The following is a 26091-nucleotide window of genomic DNA, read 5'->3' as shown; positions in this document are numbered from 1 at the left end:
GTAGATTCTGACAGGTCACCGCAGTCAGCTATGATTCCAAGTCACCAGCTAACTTCATGACCTTGGGCAAGTCCTATAACTAGTCTAGGTTTTATTTACATCATCAATGCTTTTCAGACTGCTCTGTGGCCCACCTAAGGTATTACTCCCCCAGGCTTCAACCTGAGCAGCCATGTTTGGTTTAACATGCTGAACTGCTATATAATGTTTTGTCTGAACAAAGGGCTTTATCCCTCACAATGTGCAAACCGTTAGAGTAAATGACTTTAAAACACCAGTTACTAGGATTTTGACTGCAAATGTTTAATAGAAATACACAACCTTTTGCTTTCTCAGACAGCAACAAAAGGGCTTCTAAGAACACAAGATCCTGCCACAGATGCAGCATAATCTACTGCAAAGCTGATCTGCCCAATTACACACAGAAAGTCGGTTGAAAGAACACCAGAAGTTAATACAAACAAGTGTTGACAGAAGTTACAGACATGCAAAATACCCTTCAGTGCAATGAACTTGTGAAAAATCAGCCAGCCTATCCTAATCAGATGTTTTTAGGTCAAACCAAGTTTCCATCTTCGGCTCAGAGAAACAGCGTAACTTATTTAATCCCCTTTTCTCCAGGAACAATGGGAATGGCAGAACAGAAAGCGCTATTGTGCCTTAAGATCTTTTACACAAGCATTACTTCTAATACATTTTACTTGGTTTACTTGGAATGTAGTAAAGGAAACATGTTTTTGACAATGGCCAAACTTCATAAAGTCTAGATTTTTTTTCAGTTCCTCTGTTGGTGGGTTTCCTGCCAGGAATCTGTTTCAGGACCGGCTGGTGGTTCTCTAGCCAAAGTTCTCTGTTCACTGTCCTACTGCAGACAGGTAAAATAAAAGTAGGTACTTTCGAGGTCTATTCAAAAACAGACAATCCCACCACTTACTCTGACAGGTACACAAGTAAGTGGATTCAGACAGTGAAAGGGAAGGAAAACTGAACTTTTGTTTGTGCACAGCCTAAGACAGTGTTGTAGGTGTGTTTAGTCTGGCCTACTCTAATGTTGCCAGTTAGCTACTACAGGTTGTATCTCCAGCTGTCTTATGGCCAAGTGGACCCTTCTGACCCCTGTAGCCATTTGGGTTTGGAACTCTCATAACCTTATATTCTAACTAATGTTTCATCTTTCTTTAGAGTTGAAAATAGTTCTGATTTTGCTAGGAATGAAGTAAGTGATCGTGGCGTTCCAAGATTCTGACTGGTTTCTAAATCATTCTGTGCCCACACAGGTAAGCACGTAGTAATAGATACTGTTATAGGCCAAAAGATTCAGAGGTAATATGTATTCTCCAGCCCCACTCAGACTCAAATGTTTTAAGTTCAACTTTTTTAAGTTGAACTTGATTTTCAGAAAACGCAATGCTACCCCACTTAACAAGTAACCCCTTAGGTACAGAATAGAGCAACATCGTCTTGCTTCTTTTCACAATACAAAAGAACAAATCTCTGTAAGAATGACCAGTATGTAGTAGGGTCAGGGCACTGAAGAAATCTCTCTGGCCTGTGTGAAATAGACTGACTGGACACGGAGTTGGTGGGGGAGGCGCCGAGTCTGCTGTCACAAACAGAATACAAAAGAACAAACCTATCATCAGGTATCAGAAATCTATGTCATGCAAGTACTACACTAAGATGATAAATCCAGGGATGTTAGTGAGGAAAAGAGAAGACAGCCTCACCGAGAATTTAATCATTTAACTTTAAAAAAAACTTTTACATCAGTTACAAGAAGATAAAACTGTAAGAATTATAGATTAGGCTCAAACTGGCAAGAAGTCATCTAAATCTCCCTTTTCAGTTGATCTTTTTCTTTTTTTGTCCATAGCGCCGCCTGCGCTGCTTATAAAGGTGACGGAAATTTATGTATAATCCTGAAAAAGAAAAGAGGCCAATTAGAAATGAGAATCTTTGTCTTTGTGTATAACCAGAAGCTCTTGGGGCAGGGACAGTCTCTAGCTGTCCGTTTTTCATATGCCCCAGCACTATCCTTATTGCAGGATGTACAACTCATTAACAAGTTACTAACAAATTATTAACATGCACTAGAAACAACTCAAGTTGTTCCCAGTGGGTTCATTATTTAATTTTCTGCCATATTTTATTATGAAAAATTTCAAACATAAAAAAAAAGATTAAATCATTTTACAGTGAACACCACCTAGATTTAAATGTTATTTTATTTACTACATACCCATTTCCACCTCATTTTTTATGATTTTCAATGTAAGTTACACCAGTACACTTCACCCCTAATCCTTAATTATAGTTCAGTATTTTTTTTCTTTAAGGTAAAATTTAACATAAAATACACAAATCTGAAGTACAGAAACAATCCAATTTTTAATTGAAAGCTATGCAATAACATATTAAACAACAGTTTAAAAGGCATAACATTTTTCTAGGAAGCACAAACTAGTGAACTAGAAAACAGGATTTCAGAGTCAGGAAAAACAAATTTCAATTCTGTCCACTCATTAGTTCTGTGGCTTAGCCTCAGCTCAGTTTCCTCACTGTATAACAGTTAAAAACACTTACTTAACAGACTAATTATAAGAGAATGTATATTTAGAAAAGCACTTGGACCTATATACAAATGTAACTGGTTATACTGCTCCTAAATTATACAAATTTAGTTTATTTCAGTCTGAAGAATAAGAACAACTACATATTCATTGTAGGCAAACTAAACATGAGTATAAAACCTTGTAAATTAGAGTGTGCAACAACATAAACAACACAAAAACCGCTAGGGTCAGTGCACATTAAAATACTATATACCCTTCTAACTTTTTTAGTAAAATATTTTAAGGTCTTTGCAATACTTATTCCTCTTTTTCTTTAACACTTTCAGAATGCTCACCTCATGGAGCCTAGTTACAGTAATACTAGATTTACCCAGTAAAAAACGTAAAGAGCTCTTTTAATGAGTACATTTTCTAAATAGAAGCATATTCCTTTCAACAGCCAAACATTTTAACATTTTTGTTAAAAATTTTTCTGAAATGGATTATATACCCTTTCTGAAATAGAAATGGAGGAAAATTTAATCTTAGGCAAATGACCTATACCCATAATGTACATTAATTAACTGTGCTTCAGCTGTGTGCTGAGAACTGAGGTGTAGGTCTCTTCTCCCCCAATATTGGGAAATGACCAAGACCACTGGGCTTTGTGGCTTCTTGGTTTACTTTTTGTGATATTCCTCCCCAGACAGGAAGATGGTCCAAGATGGTCCCCAAGGATCCCTACCTACATCCTGGTACTTCATACCTTGTGTAGTCCCCTCCCACATTGTACTAGGTTGGTCTGTGGGACCGAGAGAATGTGGGAAAAGTGCTGAAATGTCACTTCTGTGATCAGGTTATAAACGGCTGTGTGGACGTGATAGAGAGGTGCTGGTTATTGCTACAGTGGCCATCAAATTCCAACATATAGGTGTATCAAATCAACATCTTAAATTCATGTAATGTTATGTGTCAAATATGTTACAATTAAAATATTAATAGACAAAATTTTTAAAGGCAGTGTGGCTTCTGGCTCTCTCAGATCACCAGCTCTGGGAGAAGCCAGGTCACGAGCAGCCCTATGGAGCAGTAGTGGCGAGAAACTGACGCCCCGTGTTCCCACTACAACAGTGAGCCTGCAGCAGATCCTCCAGCCCCAGACAAGTCTGCAGAAACTGCCACCCCAGCTGAACTGACGACTGAAATCTCATGAGGGACCCTGACCAAGGGCCACCTCTATCACATCCACACTGCCTTTTATAACCTAATCTCAGAAGTGACATAGCATCACTTTTCCCATATTCCTGACCCTCAGAACCATGTGAGATAATAAATGGTTGTTGTCTTAAGATGCTAACTTTGGGGGTAATTTGTTACACAGCAATAGATAACTAATATACTATCTGCTGTTGCATCCTCTGTTGCTAGGAGACCAGACAGCCATACTTATTTATGGCCATCTCAAAAAGACTTTTGTGAACTAAAGCAGGGATAAATATATAAATTATATTAAAATGTGTTAGAACTTTACCTAAAGTAAATAGTCCTTACAGTTATGAAGGCTTGGAAATCTCATAATTTAGGTTTACTTCTTTTTCCCTTCTTTTAGTCTTTATGAGTCAAGGCAAGAATTTATGATTTCATATAAAAGTAAATTAATAAATAAGCAAGCAGGTTTTACATGAGGAGTGGGGGGTGAAGGGTGGCTTTCCTATTGTTAGCCAGAAGGCTTTATGCCATCTCTTGGCTGTTCAGAGGCCATTATTGCCTTCTGCCTTCCTTGCTGCGAGTTGTATTACCACCTCTGTAAACTGCATAAAGAATGTGCTTCTGAAATAAGTAAAAGTTAAGTGAGCTTCTTACTCTATTTTAAAAGAGCTTCTCACATTGTTTTAAACATGAAATATCTTATGGTAAGTTCCCAATAACCAAGAGCACTTCAAGAAGATAACCACTGGGGATTTGGGAAGAAATATTTCCATACATAGTACATTCTCCTAGTGGGTCTGTTTTGCAAAGTAATCTTTCTCTATACTACTCTTTTGGAAATAAGAATCCTAAAGATTTTTTAAAACTTTGAATCATTTAACTCTACCCTCTAAAGAAAGGATAGGAAAAAGTCTATTACAAAGCCAACACTTACCTAAAAATAATAATATAAGATAAATCTGAAGAAAAAAGGAAAATCTAACTTTGATTTTCACTGGATATGGCAAAGTGAAACTGAATCTTCCTGTTTCATTGAATACTGGAATGGATTGGATCACTGAGACAGCTAAAAGCAAAGACAAGAATTCGTTAGAAGCAAATGAAATACAGTCATATCTAGTTGTAGTCTTCTAACCCCTCAAAGGTTCAGTTCTGGGTTTGTTGAAAATGCTCCCTCCTCCCTTTGTACAGATGGCTCAAGGCTCTTCTTTTTTACCCCTAGTTTTCCTAAAAGATGAGCCTCCAAGCTGACAACAGAAAGATGAATGAGGAACAGTCACTTAACAGCATTGAGTTTCAGTTTCCTATTCTATAAATGGAGCAAAAATCCCTGACTCACTCACTAGGTATTTGTCAGAATAAAATGAAGTTATCCATCTGCTTTGGAAAATAAAATTACCATATAAATAGGAAGCATGTGATACATGACCATCCAGCTTCCAAACCTTAACAAAAGGAGCTTCCCTGGAAGAGTCTGTATACCAGGACTATGATGGAAGCCACTAGAAAGAAAATCTTGCGAAGTCCAATACTCACATACAGACTCAGGCTAGCAGACGGAGGAAGAACGCTCTGGCCTATTGGCTTAGCTAGCCCCTGGAACTAACCTATATAACCTAGAGTTCCTGACAGTACCTTCTGCCAAACATCCCAGAGGATACAGAGGAATCCACACAGTGTAACGAAGCCATGTGAGCACCTTCCAATCCATGTCAAGGCAGTAAAGCATGTAGAAGGGGTACCTGTTGAAAATAAGGAATTCGGATGTTAAAAGCCCCTTCAGGTTCTGAATGCAACCCTAACACATCGTTCAAAAAGAATCACTTCACAATTAGCCCCACGTGGCTTCTTCAGAACAGAATTATAATCCTGGGCTATCTACTCACAAGCTCCCATCATGCTCCTTCCCTAATCTTCAAAGGATGTGAACTCTTTAAAGACAGACTAAGTTGAGGTCTCAAAGGAACCCTCTTTGGAACAGTTCAGTATGTGGAATGGATGCTCAGAAGCTTTTTGGCTTTATTCCTAGTTCTGATCAATGTTCCAAGTAGACAGGGATGACAGGCACTTTGACACTTGATCTCTGGATAAATGAGTCCTATCAAAATGAAGTACACAAAAGACCTACAATCTAGAGTCCGACATACTGTATTTAAAGCGACACCATTAAAAAAGAAATTTGTTTCTTCTGCACAGTAAAAGTTAGTATCTATAAATCTCTTTTACCTTTGTATTAAGTAGATTAGAGGGTATACTGGTACCATGGGATACAGACCACGGTCAAGACACAAGCTCGGGCTGTTACTGCCTCTTCTCCCTCTCAACTGTTAACTTTGCCAAAATACCACCAAACCTGGAGCTGAGGAGTCAATTTGTAAAATCCTTACTCCACTTGAAAGAAAAGGGAAGAAATATGGACTATGTATAGTCTGGTAGAGAAGAATATATCTACTTTAATTGGATGATTTTTTTTAAAGATATTTAATTTATTGACAGCTGAGAATGGAAGAATCAAATAAGAGGTCGATTCAAACACCCATAATCTTGTAGTAAAAGATTCATTTCTACCATTCTTTCTAGAAGGCTGGTCTTCACTAGTGCCATCCAACCTGGATTGCTCCTTCAACCCCATTGGTTCGTCAGCCCTTTCATGATTTTTTCTGTGTGAATTAATCTTTTTCCAACAAACAGCAAGATCCTGAAGGGTAAGCTGAGTCTTTCATTTCTCTAGATCTCTCCCTGTGCCCCCCAGTGCCCAGGACGGTATTATGACCCGATGATTGTTTTAAGAAAACACTGCCTCACCTTTGTGCATAGCACAAAAATGCACCTAGAACTCTCCACAGATGGACCCTTAATCCCAAATCAAGCGAGACTCTGGATAATACAGCGACTCCCTCAAGAAGAGAGAGAATCCAGGGAAACACCATCCTGGCATTTCTACCCACCTGAAAATTTCAACTGTGCTCCAGGTATAAAACACAAAGAAAACCACAGCTTTGCTTTGCATTTCTTCCATGGTGCCAAAGATGATAAACAAAATGAAATTTCTTCCAAGAAGCTATTAAAAGGATTCAAAAGAGAGAGAAAAAGTTTTAAAATATATATTTTTTTAAAAACATATAAATGTGTTATCTGAAACCTAACCCCACTAAATTCAAGGTGAATAGAAAAAAATTGAACTCAACTGGTTTAATCCTCTGCTCCAGTTTTGGAACAAGTTACATGCCCGTGTGTGTGTGTGTGTAAGTGTGTAAATATATCATAAATGGTATAATTTTTAAAAATACACACACCCATTCAAACACAGTTTAAAGGATACTTACTGCCAAATTGAACGTTTGTGTCTGCATAACCCAAGTTAATAGAACATTACCAGTGTGGCACCCCTGCCCCTTGTAGGTAACTGCTATCTTGTGTTAACCGTTCCTTTGCTTTCCTTTATAGGTTTACTGCTTATATATGTATTCCTAAACAGTATATTGTTTCACTTTGCCTGTTTTCAAACATTCTGAAATCATGCTATATGTATTATTCTGTGACTTGCTTCTTATTCTGTTATGTTCCCAAGATTCATTCATGTTGATGCACGTGGCATTGCCCAGCTCCCAGAGGCATCGCTCACACTGCATTCTACTTGAATGGCACTCCCTGGAGCTGTGCAATGTATGAGACTACACCTGCCCCTTCCATCTTGCCCTAGAAATGCTACCCTAATGTTTATTAGTACTAGTTTTTGATACACAAAAAGTACTATTCCATATTAGTGGGTCACTCAGTCACTAGTCCCCTTATTTTTTAAACTAAACAAGTCTTTTTACAAGGGCAGAAAACCTAGAAATAACAAGTCTATTATATTAACACCCTTTATCACACAACTGATAGATTAGAATGCCAGAGTTGGTATAACACAAAAAGGTCGAACTATAAAAACAGTACTCCAGAAGAGACTAAGCAACAATCGCCTGGGTTCCCCCTGAGTCTGGGTGGGAGGTATTTACTGGTATGTAATCACATAGCTAGAAAACAGAGAAAGGAGGATGAAAAGCTTTGATAACAATCTTCCAAATATTAGGAAACAACATAGATGTATTGGTTGGGGGAGGAGGGAATCCCCACACTAGTTAGAAGAGCCACCTTCATATATGGAAGAAAGTCCAAAGTACAGAGTTCCTAGGTATTACACTGCCTTCATCTACCCAAGGTGGGAGGAAAGCAAGCACATCTCTAAGAAGATTAAGGGTAGGATTTTCTGCTCCTGCCTGAGAATCAAGTTTCCCTAGTTTTACAGCTCTTTTTATAACTTTGTGATTTCATCAAGATGTTGTAACAAAATACACCAGACAGCAAAAGTCTACTTTGAAAGATGTTCCCGAGGCTTAAAATTTTCATCCTTGTTCAGATAAAACAATGCTATTCCTGTGCAAATAGGTATGTTTACTAAGTGAGACTTCTCAGCAATTTGTGTCATACCTACTAATAACACTGAAATCTTTCACTCCCCACCTTTGAGCTCAGCTATTCAATACCTGGATAAGAGAAGGCATCACTGGTGACTTAGTGACTCCAATTGCTGCATTGATAGTTTCCACAACTGACAGCATCTGGCAGAAATACATCATGTCAGCCATGGTGTGGAATGTGTCGTAGAAGGACTCTATGGGACAAATATATATTGAGGGTAAATCAATGGGCAAATTCCAACAGAATTATTTTGCCAACTAGATAACTCCTTACATGAAAGGAATTTTAAGAAAGGTATAATAAACATCCAGTCAGATTCAAGTTTAGTAACCAACTATGATGGAGGGGAACAGGCCTGTGAGGTCACAAATAGTCAACTCTACTGGTTATCAGAAAGTTAACACAACAATCCTGTATGACCTTCTCATTTTAAAAGGCAAGGAAAAAAAACATACCTAGACTTCATTCAGTTATTACATGCTGAAAACTCTATATTCAGGCACAGTGATAATTGTTTTCAGTCCATTGTCTCATTTAATTTAAAGCTAAAACTATTTCATATATTGAATGCAATCTAGCCTTTTAAAATCTCAAAAACTGTACAATCATAAATGCACAGATGCAGAAATATTGAATAAATTTTCAAAAACCTTAATTGTGTTTATATATTTAATCCTAATTATTCTTATTCTGAGAATCTATCCTAACTAAAAAAAATCTAAAATGAAAGTTTCAGAAATAAGGTTGCTCTCTGAAACATTTATTCTAAGTTCATTAAAGCAGAAACTATCTAAATGTCTGAGTGTGGGAAGTTTGAGTAAATTATATTATAGCTACTTCATATAATAATTTAAAATAACATACTGCTTATATGAGGTCAGCAAATGTGGTATCAATTCTGAATGGTCCATAATATAAAATCCTTTACTTTTCATACTGATCCTCGCTTTTCTCCTGAATTCCTACATTCCTCTTTGCAGTGTTTCTCAACCAGGGTACAACTGACATTTTGGCCAGGACAACTGTTTGTCCCACACATTGCAGAAAGTTTAGATTCTCAAGCTCTCTATTAATACAAGTAGTGTCTCCGAGGTCTGGCAGTTAGGACAGTTACCAACAAAGATGACACCGTAGGAGCCTCCGAAGAATATGGTTTAAATATCGGATAACTAAAAGAGGTCCTTGCAAAGTGTTTTTGCAGAAATGATCCATTTTACAATCCTGCTACAAACTCAAGTATGAAATAAAGGATGGTATATACCTCTATTGCATAATTTTACCAGAAAAATTCCACCAATAAGTAGTTCAAAATTTGACTAATTCTTTTCTCTGAAGAATTAATGCAAAACCACAATTTAAATTTTGCTACATATAAGATAAAAATTTTCCTAATTTTAAATGTCCCTTTCCAAGACAAAATACCAATCAAATCTTTCTGTCACCATTTACAATGAAATTCTGGTAGCCTTCTTAAGGGGATTCACTTTAAGTGGCATGTTTCCTGGGCAAACTATCTTTGAAAAATGAGGACCTCTCATACTTCGAAATAAAAGTTGTGACTTAAGATTTAGTACATGGTAGACAAAAATTACATTTTGTTGGCTTTGCTTCTAATTTTATGGGAAGTTCATCCTTGTTTCAATTCAGGAAAAGAAATCTGACTTCTAAAATGATCGTTATAAAATTAGTAACATTAAAATGCTTATAATATTGTTTTTAAAACAAGATGCAAAATTGTATACACAGTATAATTTTTAACTGCAGGAGAGAAAAAAAGACTAAAAGGAAATGTATGGAAATATTAATAGTGATGGACAACAGCTTATTCACGTCTGCTTCCTTCCCCCCACACATCCACCTTCACCCCAGTTTCCCCCATCTTCCAAACTTTCATAAATCAGCACATTTAGGTTTAGGATTTGAAAAAAAATTTTTTTGAAAGTAGGAAAAAGCACTCATGTTAATGGACTATGGATTTAAACTAACGGTAGTATAAAATAGTATACTTTATTGGCAGTATGCACCAAAATCCTTAAAAACAATCTGTTCTTTAATCTCACAATTCCACTTCAGGAATTGTTCCTAAGGAAGTTACGTGGTTTTGAAAACATACACACCAAGGTGCCAAAAATCTGTTGCTCTCATAATTGGGATTATGGTAGAGTTTTTCGTTTTAAGTCTTTATTTTCTGATTTTTCTGTAATTAACACATTTTTATAATTAGAAAAAAATTGAAATTTTATTTAATAAAGTATTACTTAATAAATATCTAGACAAGCTTAAACAAGAGTTTCTATATAAGACCAAGAGTTTGCTGTTTCCTTAGCATATGAAGTTTAGCAAATACATGTTTACATGAAAAAACAAGTACATGTGTGGGATTTGCCACTCACCAACATCCTTTATTCAAAAAGAGAAAATTGCAAAGGGCAAACTATGACCCTGGCTGCCAGACCCCAAGTCCTTATTACATCTCTGAAGTCTGATAAAGGAAGAATTAAATAAACCAGCAGCTCCATTCCACTAGGTGGTAAGGAAGGGGATCAGAGCCAAAATAGAAATTACAAATCCGGCCAGCTTACTTTAAACACATGACCCAGATACTTTAGCGGCTAATGGACTAAATCACCTAACAGCCAGCAGGTTTGCACAGCAACACTCAGAATCAATCCAACTAAGTTAAACTGTGATTTGCAGAATTCCAAGGTGTTAAAGCTGGAAAAACAATGTGCACTTCTTTCAAATGATTCTAGACCTGACCATAATTCACCTTCTACAAACCTCAGATCAGAAAATTTAAGAATGAAGAGTACAACAGTCTACAGGATTTTCTTTTCTCTTTTTAAATTTTTTGTATTTTCCATTAGACTTGTATTTTTCTTCATAAATAAAAAATTTTTAGTTATCCACATTCAAACCATCTGAAAAGGGTGCATTTCCTACTCATCTTTTTGCGTATATTGGTTCTTTTTGCGTATATTGGTTCAGTTTTTTTTCCCCCTTTTTATATCAATGTGATCAAATTGGAAGAACAAACTTATGTTACTTCTTAGGCCTATCATCAATATTTCTCCATGTTATTATAAACACTTTAAATACTTTGTATTTGTTTCACAACATTCCACTGAGGGAATGTCCTAAACGAATCTCTCAATGATGAACATTTAGGTAGCTTCTAATTTGTTGCTAATATAAATAATGCCATAATGTTTATCTTTTTAAAAAAGCTTTACTTGTAGTTTCAATTCTTTGTTCCAGAAGTGAAATTACCAGGTTCAAGGATATAAACAGTTAAGGTTCTTGATTCACTTTGCTAAATGATATTCCAAGGGTTGTTATAATTATGTACCCTCCTAATAGCCATTGGTGTGTCTATTTTAGCATATGTCCTCTTGACTTAGGTATCTTTTCTAACTCTGCAAAATTGATAAATAAAAAATGTCTTACTTTATTTCCTTCATCATTACCGAGTTAAACATTTTTCTGCGTATTAGTTTTATTTCATCTTATGAAATTACTGTATATTTGTTTATTGAGTGGAGTTTTCATATTTTTAAATCAATTTTTACAAGTTCTTTATATGTAAAGAAATCAACCCTTGCTGGAATTTGTTGCAAGTTTCCACCAAACCTCCATTCCCACGCTGCTAACCTCAGTATACTTTTTAATGCTATTTTGACTGAGGTGTTTTTATATGTATATATAGGAATTTAGATATTTTATGTAGTCACATATATTGACCTTTTCCTTCATTATGTCTTTCTACACTTTTCAGCTTAGAAAGTCCTAACTTTCCACAGGATACTTTTATAAACATTTACTTGTATCTTCTATTATGATTTAACTTTTTGATATATAATTCTTAAATCCTTTGGGGGAATTTATTTTTTTATACAGTGTGAGAAGAGTCAAATAGATTACTTGCTCCCTTGTGTACCCAAACCTAACCATTTTTCCTTGGAAACATTATTAGATTTCCCACCCAATAAAAAAGTATTGGGGGCGGCCGTATGGCTCAGTTGGTTAAAGCGCAAGCTCTGAACAAGCCGGTTCAATTCCCGCATGGGATGGTGGGCTGTGCCCCCTGCAACTAAAGATTGAAAACGGTGACTGGGCTTGGAGCTGAGCTGTGCCCTCCACAACTAGATTAAAGGACAACGACTTGGAGCTGATGGTCCTGGAGAAACACACCGTTCCCCAAAAACAAAAAACATTAAAGAAAAAAATAATAAAATAAAAAATAAGTGACTTGAAAAAAAAGATACATTAAAAAAAAAAAGCATTGGATATTTCCCTTTCCATTGATTCATAATTCTTTTTAGTATATACATATAATTCATGTATATGTGTATATGTATATATATATATATATATACACACACACATATATATAGATATATATATAAAGTGAGAGCAATTCCTGGACCACCTAGTCTACTCCATTGATTATTCTTATACAAAGGCTATACTATTTTAATTATGATTCTTCCATGTCAGGTAGAGAAAGTCCTCTTCCATTACCTTTCTTCCCCCAAATTTTATTACCTCTTTATTGTTCACAATAAAATTTCAGAATACTTTCTCAAAAATTTTCCATTGTCATTTATTTTGGCTAGAATTCTGTTAAACAGACAAATTAATTTATCAAGAACTAATATCTTTATGATAGTCCTTTCATTCAGTTTTAGAATAGTCCATTTGAGAATCTATTTAAGCTCTAAAATGATGAGATCCCTTTTGGACTTGCATAACTTTGGCACTGGAAGTATCATATCAATTTCTCTGGTTATAAATTAACTATCATATAGTGACTAGAGAAAGGGATGCTGGCCCAAGATGCTGCCCCTGGCTAGCTGTGTGGACACGGACCATTTCTCTGGCTGTCTCTAAGCCTGTTTCCTCACCTGTTAAGTAGAATATGCAGCCCTCCTGTTTCACAGGTCATGGGAAATACAGATGTGAAAGAATAATGAAAGGCATAAAGTGCTACACAAATATGAGGGCTTATTATTAACACCAAGGCAGAGAGTGTTACCTTTGCTGAGCAATAGGCCAATCTACTGAAAAAAGAAAACTCGTGTTGACATTTGGTACTTGCCTTTTCCCAAGATAAAGAACCGCACAGTCATGTTGACAAACATCCAGGAGAATCCCAAGAACTGTACAAGGTTATACATGAACAGGTATCCTTTCTTCAAGCTTATAAGAGCTGAAAAGCAAAGCAAGGTAGTCAACTGTTACAAGTAGTGATCACAGCAGGAGAGGGCTGTAGCGGGCATACCTGCATGACTCCTCCCTCTTTCCTATTTGGATGCCCTAAGCTCCCACACAAACACCTGGCCCAAGTCTGCACCAGCCTGGGCTCCTCCTCCCGCAGAGAAACACATAAGGAACAATTATGAGGAACATTGTGCTTTAAGGTATGTTTTCAGCAGTCTTGCCCCTCACAGCCTTGAAAGGTAAGTATATAGACACAACAAATCCAAGAAGAAAATAGATCTTAGGAGGCATTCAAGTAGCGGGGGAAGCTAAATTCAGCGTCTGCTCTTGTCATCTTAACATAATCTACAGTTTCTTCTTTTCTGGAATTTGTTTAAGGTCATGTAGGTCAAACTAGCTCCAAGAAACAGAAACAGTAACAGAGGCAGGAGAATAAAAAAACATTAATTTTGTCTGCTGCCTAAGGTTTGTAAAGACAAGCCAATTACAGAGTTAAGGAAGGAGTGAGGAGCTTAGGCAGTCATGGTTGAGTCAAAGGAGTGGGGTAAAGGGTAATTCTCAAGAGCTATAGAGGTCAGATTCTGCTGTTACAAATTTATTTCTAAGCTACAGATATTCCACATCCACACTTGGTTGATGCTCAGATAATCACACTAAACGTGGTAATGTGGTTAAGCAAAAGCAACCTTATTCTAAGGGGCCAAAAATAGTCCGACTTAGCATATTTAATTAAAATTTTTCTTCAAAGCTACAAAAAATTATTACATTTCCTCATCATAAAGAAATTCTCTCATCAGGAAATTTTATGAATTTAGATAAAACAAACCTTTATCTAACATCCTAAAAATCTATATGTAAGAATTTTTACATATTTTTGAAGTTTATCCCTCTGAAACACCAAAGAATTACTTTAAATCTCCAAATAGCCTTTTTGTGTTATTATTATTTACCTCCACCAATTGTCTCCTCCTTTGCTTTTCTAAAGGAACATTTCTCTAAATTAGTAATTACTCAAATCTTTTTTTGAAGAGCAATGAAACCTCCTTTTCAAGACAAACTGTATTCACAACCCCAATATATAAAACAAAAGCAGAGCTGCTCTGATTGAAGTGGACCTGCTTGCTTGGCCTATCCGTCCAAAGCATCTCGAGGAAACCCTGGTAGCGGGACAGTTTGAAAGCCACTAAGCTAAAACTTTCCCCTTTCTCGCTTATGGCATGCCAAGTAAGCACCCCTAAAACATGATAAAGTATGAACAAATGAGGATCCCTTATTTTATTCTGGTTTCCAGCATTAGTTTTATATAGACTTTCATGGTCCTCCCTCTAGAACGCAAGCTCTTAGAGCACAGGCGCTATGATGAATTCATCAGCTCCACACCTCAAAGGCCTAGTACAACGCTTTCCATGCAGCAAGGATTTAATCGCTGCCGAATTTAATCTGTCACCCATAAGATAATATACTGACAGAGCTTCTTGCTTATAAGTGGTTACACAGAAATAGACATGGATTTTTTTAAAGTTGACAACCACACTTATTTGTGGCATAGCCCTTCAGATCTCAGTCTGGAGAAAAACACAAGGCTGGAAGGAGTGTAGCCTTGGACCTACATGATATTTCCATATGTCCACACTGGCCTTGCTGCCACCTAACGTTAGGCCAGCCCGGGAGATGAAGGTCCTTCCATTCTGCTGTGCCAGCCTGTTGTAGTCAGATGACGTTAGGCTCCAAACAGAAGGGGAACATTAAGACTTCCGAAGTGGGTGTGCACCACTTACACACTGGACATGAAGGATTTCTCAAGTCAGCTACACCACAGTCGCTCTCCTGCCACATCACACCCCATGTCTATCACAAGTTAACCGGTAACTACCACAGCAGCAGGGGCAACTTACTTTCCGGGGAGCCTTGGCTTTCAAGTCTGAGTTTATTGAGGCGCTCTTCTTCCTAGAATTTGGACACAAGTTTTGCAAGAACACAAGTTAGGTGGAATTTGCAGATGCTTGCACAGATGCTTGCACAAGGCCACATGCTGGGTAAGTGGTATGACTCCCTCAAAGCCACCCCCTCCAACTGTGCCTATGCTTCACTCAGGAAGCTGTCATGGTGCCTAAACACCTGGCTCCTCCCTACTGACTAGCACTGGCAGCACAGAATGCCCATCCAATGCTCATCTCGCAGAAGCAAGCCAGTCAGCTGGCTTCCAAACTACAAAGTGGGTAGTCTTAGAGCTGGTAAGACATCTAGATTTGTCATGGTCACAGAAACAAAACAGAAATGTGAGGCAGAAAATAGACTCTATTTTATTCTTTACAACTTCTAGATTTTTAGTATAATTTCTCCAGAAGCTAAAATTGTATCTCCAGCATCAATATGAACTCATAGTAAGTTACTATATAGATGGTTACATATAGAAATATTTATAGATATTTGTGTATGCATAGGCCAGTATGCACACATAGAGTTCCTTGTTCTGTCAGCTGAGTGGGCCTAGAAGCGATGATACCCCAGTAACCATGAGCATACCTAAGCCCAGATCTTGGTTACCCCACCATTCTCCAATAAAAAGAACAGAGATCCTTGAAGAACTCTAAGGCTGGCACAGGGAACATACAGGTAAGCCTGGAGCAGCTTATAGTACCAGAAAGTAAGGAAGTGCTAAAAAAAAAAGCCCCACAATGATGGAGCCTTTGAGCTTCATCAAAGGGACACAAGAGCCAACTGAAAGAGGTCCAATTGCCAAAGCTAAAACAATTTGAGCAACAAAATAAACAGTTATAACACAAACTATAAAATAAATATTCATGAGTCTGTACTGATATAAATGACTGAATAAATGGGAGAACAGAAATATCTCCCTTGCAGAATAATTCCAAATAAAGTATGTAGATATTCCACCCTAAGGATGGGAAGCATAACTCCCCACTCCTTAAGCGTGGGCTACATATAGTGACTTCCTTTCAAAGAGTAAGGAAAGGGGGGGAGCAACATTTCAGTGAAGAAACCTGACAAGCATTACCTCAGCCACGTGATCCAGATCAATTTCGACAGGGATGAGTCATGTTGATAGTATATACCCATGATATGACATGATAAGAATGACACCTCTGTGGTCTTCCTCCCCGCAAACCAATCACCCTAGTCTAATCGTGAGAAAAACATGGAACAAATCCCCATGAGGAATAGTCTACAAAATAGCTGACCAATACTTGTATAAAACCATGTGTCCAGGTCTTTAACTGAATTTGTAACCTTGTCCTTACTCTTCCAGAGCCTGATCGGCATCTGACGTGGCCCAAACAACTTGGGGTCCTCATGATTTCGGTCTAGATTCTACGGTTCTTACTGACCTTGGCTCTGAGCTCCATTTCCGCATCAGATTCATCCAGCCATCGATCAAAGTCAGGGGCCAAAAACAGTGGGCGCTTCTCCTGCTTGGTGAGTCTCTCCCACCATTGACTCACCTTCTTCTGCACTGTAATGTTTACCTGCCTCTGGGTCAGTTTGTAAGCCGGCTAGGGGAGAAAATGAGAATGCTGAGAACGCCCTCTCCTTCCCACCCCCCACTCGTCCCCCTAAAACGGCCCCACGCCAGTGTGAGTCTATTGAGAAGTTGCACGTAGGCTTATCCCCCTACCTTCTCTGTCCCTACAAGTCTTGGTGCAAAGAGAACATCTAGACCAAGGGCTGGTAGAGGGAAGAACTGGTAAGAACAGCACTGTCTTTCTCTGATTCCCCAATGAATGACAGGAGGAAATCAGGCTGAGAAAGGCAGTGAGGTCCTGGTTATCCGAGGCGAAGCCGGACAAACCTCCGGCCGGACTGACAGCAGGCAAGGCCCTACAATCCAATCGCTCTCTCCAGTGCATCCTCACCTCCCACATTCCCTCCCGTGAAGACAACTGAATTCACATGGTCAGTGGTCCCTGGCATAGTGAGCCCGTGGTTTAGAAATGTCTAACCAAGGCCAGAACTGTACTGAATCAGACAGAACTTTTTCACAAGGGTCAGCCTAGGGAGCCTTCCCAAAGAAATTCAAATTCTTAGAGGCTGTTCCAGTTCTTTATTCTTCTACAGGTCTCTCCCTTTGCTGTCCAAGCAATACCCGTGACAGGTTCTTCATCCCTTAAACCACTGCTGACTACTGAAACAACCAAAACAACTGAAACCTCCTGCAGAGAGAAATCAATATGCTCAAGGCCCCAGAGATAAGACTGTAATTCCAGAAACTGAAATACACCATCTGTTGGATTCTCTCCCTTCCTATTAGAGAAGTTTCCTCCAGCTCTGCGAGAAGGAAGACTTCAATTACACATTTACCATCTTTCTTCAAGATCAGCTGCCTCAGCCTTTTCTGATTTCTGCTGCCTCTCTGGCCAAGTTACATTAAAGTAATAGGCTGGCATGGGCTTCACCTACCCTGTATAACTACTCTGTGGGTACCACACTCCTCTGTCAACACTAAAAAACAGAGTACCAGAGCTGGAAAAGACCCTAGAGATCACTTATCCAATCCTTCAGGTAACACATGAGGAGACTGGAACTCAAAGAAGTAACCAGACTTTTTCATGCCACTGAAAAACGGCAGCGTCCAGATTCACCTCAGGTTCTCCAACTTTCCCGTTTCTCTGCAGCTATAACCTGTTCAACCAAAGAACTATATTCTCCTTTGGTTTTTATCTTCTTTCCAACCCTTGCTCCCCAGTTCACTAAACTACTAGTATATATTTCCTAAAATGGAAAGAGAAGTAGGAAAGGAAAAACCATACCTCTGGCTTCACCAGGTCTAAGAACTCCAGGTGAAATTCATAGACATTGTCTCCTTTGGCACCATGTCCCTGAGCTATAAAAAAAAAAGAAATGTGGGTTACTGTGAACTTGAGCAGAGCAAGGCCATCCAAAACCTTGGTACAGTGCTTTCAGAAGTATACAGATATTAATGGGCCCTGCCAGAATGAGTGGGGAATGGTGAGAAGAGTTATTCAACAGCTAGATATGCTAAATTCTGGACCAAAGTTTCTCTCCATGTGTCCTTACGATGATCAATTCCCGAGTATTCACTTAATCGTCCAGTGTGGCCCTGACAATGCCCAGTACAAACAGGTAAGAAAAACAATACAGAAAGCAAAGCCAAAGAAAGGTATCACATAAATATAAATTTAACTTTCACATTTAGTTTGGCACTGAATCCAGTGCAGAGAAAAATCAGGTTAAGGAAAGTTGCAGGGTACACGGAAATGCTGAATTGTCTCAGAAAAAGCTCTGACTCTAACACCCAACCAGGGATAGAAAATGGAGCTGACTTCTCCTTTAGCACATCCTAAATGGAACAAAAAAGAGAAAAACATCTTTCTCATTCCTAAGAGGACATTTCTCATGTCCTCTCATTCCTAAGAGAGGACAAATGGCGCTGGGAGGAAAGTCCCTGGGTTGACCATTATGCCATCCCTATGCCTTGACACGGCTCCTTTCCCCAAATCCAGCAGGCGCCGAGCCTAGGTGCCGGTCACGGATGGACAGCCCTTCCCCTCTAACTCTCTGACTTGTCTATCACTTGCTTCCCTCCTAGGATTCTCTCTCTTCATCTGGCCATATGCGGCATCGCTTGCCTAATACTTGCTACAAGTGGCTATTGTTCTCTAAGGCCATAAATTCCTTAAGACAGGACAGTCTATAAGCTCTAAGTGGCAAGATATACTTTTATCACTTTAACTTCCTTTCAAATGTATAACTCCCAGAAAAATCTGAGCTGTGCCACCACTACTCTCATCTTGAAAAGTAGATACAAAAGCCAGACTGTGCTTTCATGCAAGTACATTAAGGCAGATGGAATCTCATGTAAAACAGATACTCTTCAATGTCCCATAACGCTAGTGACTTACTAATGACATTCCAAGGAACTAAGGAGAGTAGAGAGAATCGCACCCCATTGGGTGACAATAAATCCAGACCTACCCTCTCAGGCACAGCAGCCAAATCTGCTGATGAACTAAAGAGAAAGGACATGGAGGCAGATTCACAGAATCAAAGACTGCCAGAGCTGGAAAAGCTTTAGGTATCATCTGGAACAAGTGTTTCTTAAACTGGTCTGTAAGTGTAATATCAGGGAGCCACAAAGTCTCATTAAGAAAATTTCTATTTTTTGGTTTCATTAAAATCTTTAAAAAAAAAAAAAAAAAAAAAAAGCACCCAGATGGCTACCTTACGAGCGAGTTTGACCACACAAGTTCAGTGGCTGTATTTGCCTGTGTTCACAGCTGCAATGAAGCCAAATATCACATAAAGGGTCCATATTTAACTCTTAACATGTTCCACAATCCAGGTCCACGGCCACAGAAGATGCTAAGAACACATTCTCACGTCTCTGTGGGTCCTCAAACTTGAGAAACACAGCTTACAATCTAATACCCTCATTTTATAGGTCCAGAGAAAGCAGTAAAATCACTTCTCGGCCTTTTGGCTAAGATCAAGTGCAGAGAAGGCAGTAAGTTGTTCGAGGTAGTAGCAGAATTAGAACTAAACGACAGATCTTATTTCTAGCCCAGGATTCTTTTTTGCTGTCTCTCTAAGAGCAAAGCAGGATTTTAAACAAATTCTTTGACTTTTCTAATCATATATTTCAAAATAATCTAGTTTACCCCAAAAGTATCAGACAGGTGAGCATAAATAGAAAGTGAATAAAACAAATAGATAAAAATAAGAAGAAACCACCAGTACACCTCTTAGACTGTGTAGAGGGCTGGGAGCACTTGCCCAGATACTGACCTTTGAAATGAAGCACATTTTCAGTGATGCTGATGGCAGGATTCTGTGAAAAGAGACCAAGGATGCAAGAAGCGCATTTTAATAAGGAGAAAAATGGAATAAAAACCAAGGGCTTACTTCCCTCCATCCTTCCCCCTTGGGGACTCAACCTCTTCCTGTGTGCCTCCTCCAGAGAATGTATTTAAGTCGTTTATTCACATCTGTGTAGGGTCTCTCTACATCTGTCGGTACCATCTGAGATTGTAGGCTCCTGTGCAGAACTATCATACCGGGCTAGTTCATTCTGACAACAGCAAATGGTACAAGGTGCTCTGGGAGGTGTTCCAGGGGAAGACACACATCTCTAAGACTCAGTCCCTGAGCTGTGGAGGCAGAGAATCTAGTAGAACAGAGGAGTCGTTTCCTGTGAGAAGTCATCAACTCGTATCAAATAACATATGCTCAGGACCAAGAGAGTAGGAAAGAGCAGTAAATGTTACAGGCATTAAGACAGCGAGCACAACGGGAATAGAATGGTGGGGGAAAGCGTCACCAAAGGTAAGGCCTGTATTGAAACATGAAGAATAAATTAACTCCAATAGGAAGAGGGAAAGGCTGAGGATTAAGTGTGGCTGGATGAAAACGAAATATGTAACCTCAAGCTCCACACTCTTAACCCCCGTCCAAATCAAGCCTAGAAAACCAGGACATCTATTACAATTGATCGCAGCCCCTTACAATTGTTTTAGCAAAGCGGCAACCAAGACATGGCAGTCACTTGCCTGAGCTTGTGCAAGCTTGGGTGTTATTCCAGATGGCATGACTGGAAAACTGCAATTCAATATTTTAGTCAACAAAACCACTTACAGGCCATTTGCGTCCCAGTGCTTGCCTGGAATCATTTTGCTGACATCTTCTGGTAAGATCAAGAAAGTGCCAGCATCAAAACTTACCGAGGTACTGGTGGCTTGAAAAAATAAATGCCAAGATAATAGCAGAGCACTTTCAGAAACGCTACCTTACTAATAGTCTTAATGGCACAGAGGATGACAGACACTATGTGGAAAAACAGGGACAGTGGCATCTCCGAACAGGAAAATTATTCGGAAGAGTGGTTTCTGAAATATGAAGATGGCTTAGGAATACCTTCACCAATTTATTTTACTGATATTTTCATATTTATGCGTACAGAAGAGTGAGACAGATCTATGACTTTTTTAAAAACCTGTTTTGAGAAAGAAAATAGGCTGCCCCTAATGTCTGAAACTGATCTGACATTCCCAGTTACATCTCAAAATTATCATAAGCTGGTCTAAAGCTCACGGCAAGGCCATTTTGTTCTCCTATTGAACGTAAACAATCTCAAAGAATACCAACCTCATCTCTTTCTAACTTATTCCTTATTTGCTATACTCCAAACAAACTTTTTGTTCCTGAAATCCCCACCCCATGCCCTTGCCTGCCTTTGAGTCTGTGTACTAGTTGGAATGTTCTGCCCCTAGCTCCCTTCATAACTCATTTTATCCTTTAAATTTCACTTAGCTCAACTTAGCCTGATCGCTGAACAGCCTTGCCAACAATAGGTAATGTCAGACATTTCATTTCTCATGAGCTAATGTTAGAAATAGTATCTTATCATTTTCATTTACATGTCCCTGGTTTTAAGTAAGGTCAAGCATCTTTTCAGGTTTATTGGCCATTCTTGTCTCCTTTTACTAACTGCTTATATTGTCTACCCTTTTTTCTATTGGGTAATATGCCTTTTTTCTTATTGATCTGTAGTTAGTGTTTTACATATTCAAGATGCTAGTCATTTGTCAGTGATATGTGCCACAATATCCACTTCAAGCTTGTCTTAAATTTGTCAAATCTTTTTCATTAGGGTTTATGACTTGTGTGTCTTAACACATTCTTCTCTGTACCAGTACAATAAAGATAGTCTCCTATAGTTTCTCTCAGTAGTTTTGCTTTATGCATTTAGGGCATTAACCCACCTGGAACTGTGTACAACATAGGCAAGATCTTATTTTATCTTTTTGCCATTTGGATTACCAATTGCCTCAATACACTTTCCTGAATGGGTCATCCTTTCCCCTATTAATTTGTAAAGCCACCACTGTTGTACAATAAATTTCATATATGGATAAGTCTGCTAATAGACTGTGCTATCACTCTTTGTGTTTTTCTCATCTAAGGTTTAATATTACAATAATAGTCCCTTATACTTGAATTGCTCACTAGAATTCACAAAGCCCTTTCAAATCCATTATCCAATTCAAACCTCAAAACAATCCTGTGAATTAGGTGTTATTAGTCACATTTATTTGAATGAGGAGACCTAGGCTCATAAAAGTTAAGTGAATTATCCGTGGCCAGCAGATCGTAGAAGAGGAAAGACCAATCTCTTATCTTCAGTTACCACTCTTTCCACCAGACTTTCTATTAAGTAAGGACAAGAACACTATTTTTCAAACAGCTCCCAAACTGACCTATGCTCTTTGTCCACACACAACTGAAACAAACAAACAAAAGCCTTGACAAATGAGCAAATGCTTTAATGACTATGGCTTTTGGCACAGATATGTGCATTATGCTTACCTTGAAAATAAACTCTATTCTGAAAGTAACTCTGCCCCAGCCCCCCTGGACTCCAGCTCGCCTTTGTGTTACTGTTCACCTCAGACACAGACAGTGCTGCTCCTGAAGTCTATTGTGCACCATTCCTCCTCACAGTGGTTTCTCATCAGCCACTAGCCCTGCAGCTCCAAAAACAGAATAGAGATGTGAAAACCCGAAGGTTCTGTGTCTCAGGAAGGGAGGGAAGCAGAGCTTCCCCAAACTGGAATTCAACACCTAAACTCACTCACACGTTAAGCTAGGGGACACGTTAGAGAAAGCAGGGGGCGATAGCGAGCTGTCCAACAAGCCAGTACTGCATCTAGACAGGAGTAGGTACTCCACAAATGGTTTTCACTGAACGTGTAAATGAATTGCTTCATCCTGAGCCAGAATCACCAGTTTCACGGGCCCTGCATAGAGCAATTGAGCAATATAAGGAAAAATGCAGCCCCTGACATTCAGAAGCTGGCTCGGCACTACAGCCGGGACGTGTGCTTCTAATGGACATCAACAATCTCAGAATATCAACTGCAGACAAGGTTATTCTGAAACCTTGATAAAACGAGACCAAGGCCATTTCATAATTTTGTGTAAGGATAAACAAAAACATGGCCCACAAGATACCAGATAGCTTCTCTCTTGGCCAAAATAAGTGACAGCTACTTCCAGTTTCATTCTTGGGCTATTATCCCTTCCCTATAGAAAAGATCTATTCAGATGCCCAACCATAGACGTACCCCCATTTTACCCCAGCATCTAAAGTGAATCCCTGCTTCCTTAGACCGTCCTTCAATCACCAAATCACCAAAGTCCAAATCCTTTAATCAGTTCTTTCTAACACCGTCTTAAGACACCTCATGGTTCCCCACGGGGTATGCTCTCCCTTGCTGAAAAGAGTAATAAACCAACCTTGTTTAACCAGATGTTCCTGGCAGTCTTGGGCTACAGAACATTGACACAGTACAAGTCAGACAGATAATCTAAAAGTCTATGCCTTTCTCTTTCTGGAAAGTTCTCTCAGACCTTTCTGTTTGTGAAGAATACTTTATCTTATTTCTGAAAGTCATCTCTAACTAAACAGAAGCAGCAAATTCCTTTAATACCAGGGAACTGGTTCAATATTCAACTCCAATTTACCAATAAACATACTCATGCACAAAACTTTTTGTTTGCATATGATAATATGCTTTCTTCTAGATAGTATGCCCATAGAAAGCTGAATCTGACTCATCTTTGTAAGTTTGCAGTATCTCACATGTGGCAGAGGAATTCTTGTATGAATGGTATGTAACATGAAACTTTTAAACCAATGGTAGCTGAAAGGGATGCCTCAGAATTACACATAGGATATCCGAGAAAAACCAAAAACTCAACTGGAGAAAAAAATTTATTTTTTCCCAGAAAGTTAAAAAATCTTTTGGAGATTTCTCTCTCCAAAAGAAAAACCCATTTTTCTCTCCACCTTTACATCTCTTTAACTATATATCAAACATATAACACCTTCATATTTTTAAATATGCCAAATATGATTAACACGTTTTCGTCTTTCTTAACTAAAAGATTTAGATCTTTTAGGAAAAATGTAAGTATGGTACATTCCTTCATTTGTCCAACTAATTTGCACTTCTTTCCACCACCACCCCTTATTCCCCCTAAGAAAACCTTTTCTGTTTGCAGCTTCAAAATTACCCCAAAATACTACATCCTTATTACATGACAGACATCTAGACAGGGCAAGGACTGAGTTTATTTAATTGGTCTACATAATGCTTAACAAAATACTTAGAGGCTGTCATAACACATATTCTGTATTTTCCTGACGGATTTCTGGAAAAACTCTCTCTAGATGGAGACTTTGATCCCCACCTACAAAAACTGTTTTCTTCCTTTTTTATTAAAACACCCTGGAATAGAGGAGAGACAACACAGAACATTTATTCATCCTCTGAGGCAAAAGTACAATTCAGCCTGATTTAACACGTTAAATGACACACTGTGCAATGTCATAGGCTATTTAAAGGCATTTGGGCCAGTATTGTTTTTTATCTTTCAACAGAAAAACAGGTTTATATTCCAGAAGTAACGACTAAATTCAACAAATTCAAGTCCACACTCAAATAGCACCTACACTTTGCAAGACAATATGCCAGATGGGCTGACGGATCGAAACAAACTCAGAGTTAAGTGGGGTGAAGGTTACAAAATAGGATAGACGTCAAGGAGAGCAGGTAGTAAGGATGGCTGTAGAAAAAATATTCCGAATTGAAACTCCAGTTCCTCAAACACTGGAATTCCGGATGGACAGAAACTCAGGTCCTGAGATCTCCACTATTTAGGAGGCTTCAGCTCGTGTGTCAATGAGATCAAACATAAATTCTCAATATAACTTAAGGTAATTTTTAAATTCTCTAAGCAACTCAGCAAACCTGAGCTCACAGCCTTCAGGACATAGGGTAAAACTCACTTCTGCGGGGTCTTTTGGACTTTCAAATTGAAATTAACAGGAAAGGTTTCCATCCCTGACCGGCTGGGAGGTGGGTGTGGCCCCAGAGGCCTACCCGGGTCTCATGAAGGTCCGCAGGGACTGGCTGGACCTCAGGCCGGCGCTAGACGTCCAGCCACAGCCCAGCAAGCCACTGTCACACTGCCTCCTTCATTCAACGAGCTCATCCCACGCGTCCGAGGGCCGCAGCAAACCTGAACCCTGACCGCCAGGCCCCCAGGGCCGGGCTCGGGAAACCATCAGGCCGCAGACTGCGAACAAAGAGGAGGCCCGAGGCAGCCTCCGAGGCCCGCGCAAGACTCACGCAGCACCCGAAAAGGGCTTGCAGCCTTCAGGGGGTCGTGTCCCGGGCCGGGTGTCCGCGGGTGTTCCTCGACAAGGGCCAGTCCCCACCCTGTTGGCGCACTGCAGGCTCCGCTGTGCGCACCCGGACAAAGGGGCCAGGGGTTTGGCTGGGTGCCAGGAGCCGCGGCCCTGTGCGTGTCCCGCCGCCCGGACCTGGCCTTTACCTGCACATCACTCAGCTCCACGCGCAGATACAGCTCTCGGTGTCGCTGAGCCCAGTAGACGTGCGGCGTCAGCACCTGATTTTCCATGGCCACACTGCCCAGGGCGAAGGGAGACTAAGCTCACGGCGCCTCGCTACCGCAGGTGGTGCGCGGCTGGAGCCCGCCCAACGCAGGCCGCAAGCCCCCGCGCTCCGGCGTGCCACCAGCCCGCAGCCTCCAGAGGCCCCACGCTCGCGGGCCGCGCTTGCGCAGTGACCAGCGGGGGTGGCGG

At 39.5% G+C, this 26091-nt stretch overlaps 1 protein-coding gene across 1 annotated transcript; it reads right to left on the bottom strand.

The window, feature by feature from the left end:
- Positions 1 to 282: 282 nt before the first annotated feature.
- On the bottom strand, positions 283 to 26091 carry HACD3 (3-hydroxyacyl-CoA dehydratase 3). The gene is made up of 11 exons (XM_019725582.3): positions 25821 to 26091; positions 20211 to 20253; positions 18215 to 18288; positions 16796 to 16960; positions 15341 to 15392; positions 13324 to 13434; positions 8291 to 8418; positions 6710 to 6822; positions 5397 to 5503; positions 4696 to 4827; positions 283 to 1919 (listed from the first exon to the last, which is right to left on the bottom strand). Exons 1-11 carry the CDS (start codon positions 25905 to 25907, stop codon positions 1843 to 1845), a joined length of 1089 nt encoding a protein of 362 aa, XP_019581141.1. The 5' UTR covers positions 25908 to 26091; the 3' UTR covers positions 283 to 1842.

Source organism: Rhinolophus sinicus, chromosome 3, assembly GCF_057876585.1.
Source record: "Rhinolophus sinicus isolate RSI-liver-muscle chromosome 3, RSI-T2T, whole genome shotgun sequence".
NCBI classification, from domain to species: domain Eukaryota; kingdom Metazoa; phylum Chordata; class Mammalia; order Chiroptera; family Rhinolophidae; genus Rhinolophus; species Rhinolophus sinicus.
The sequence above is the reverse complement of the archived record's forward strand: the minus strand, read 5'-3'. Positions and strand labels throughout refer to the sequence as shown.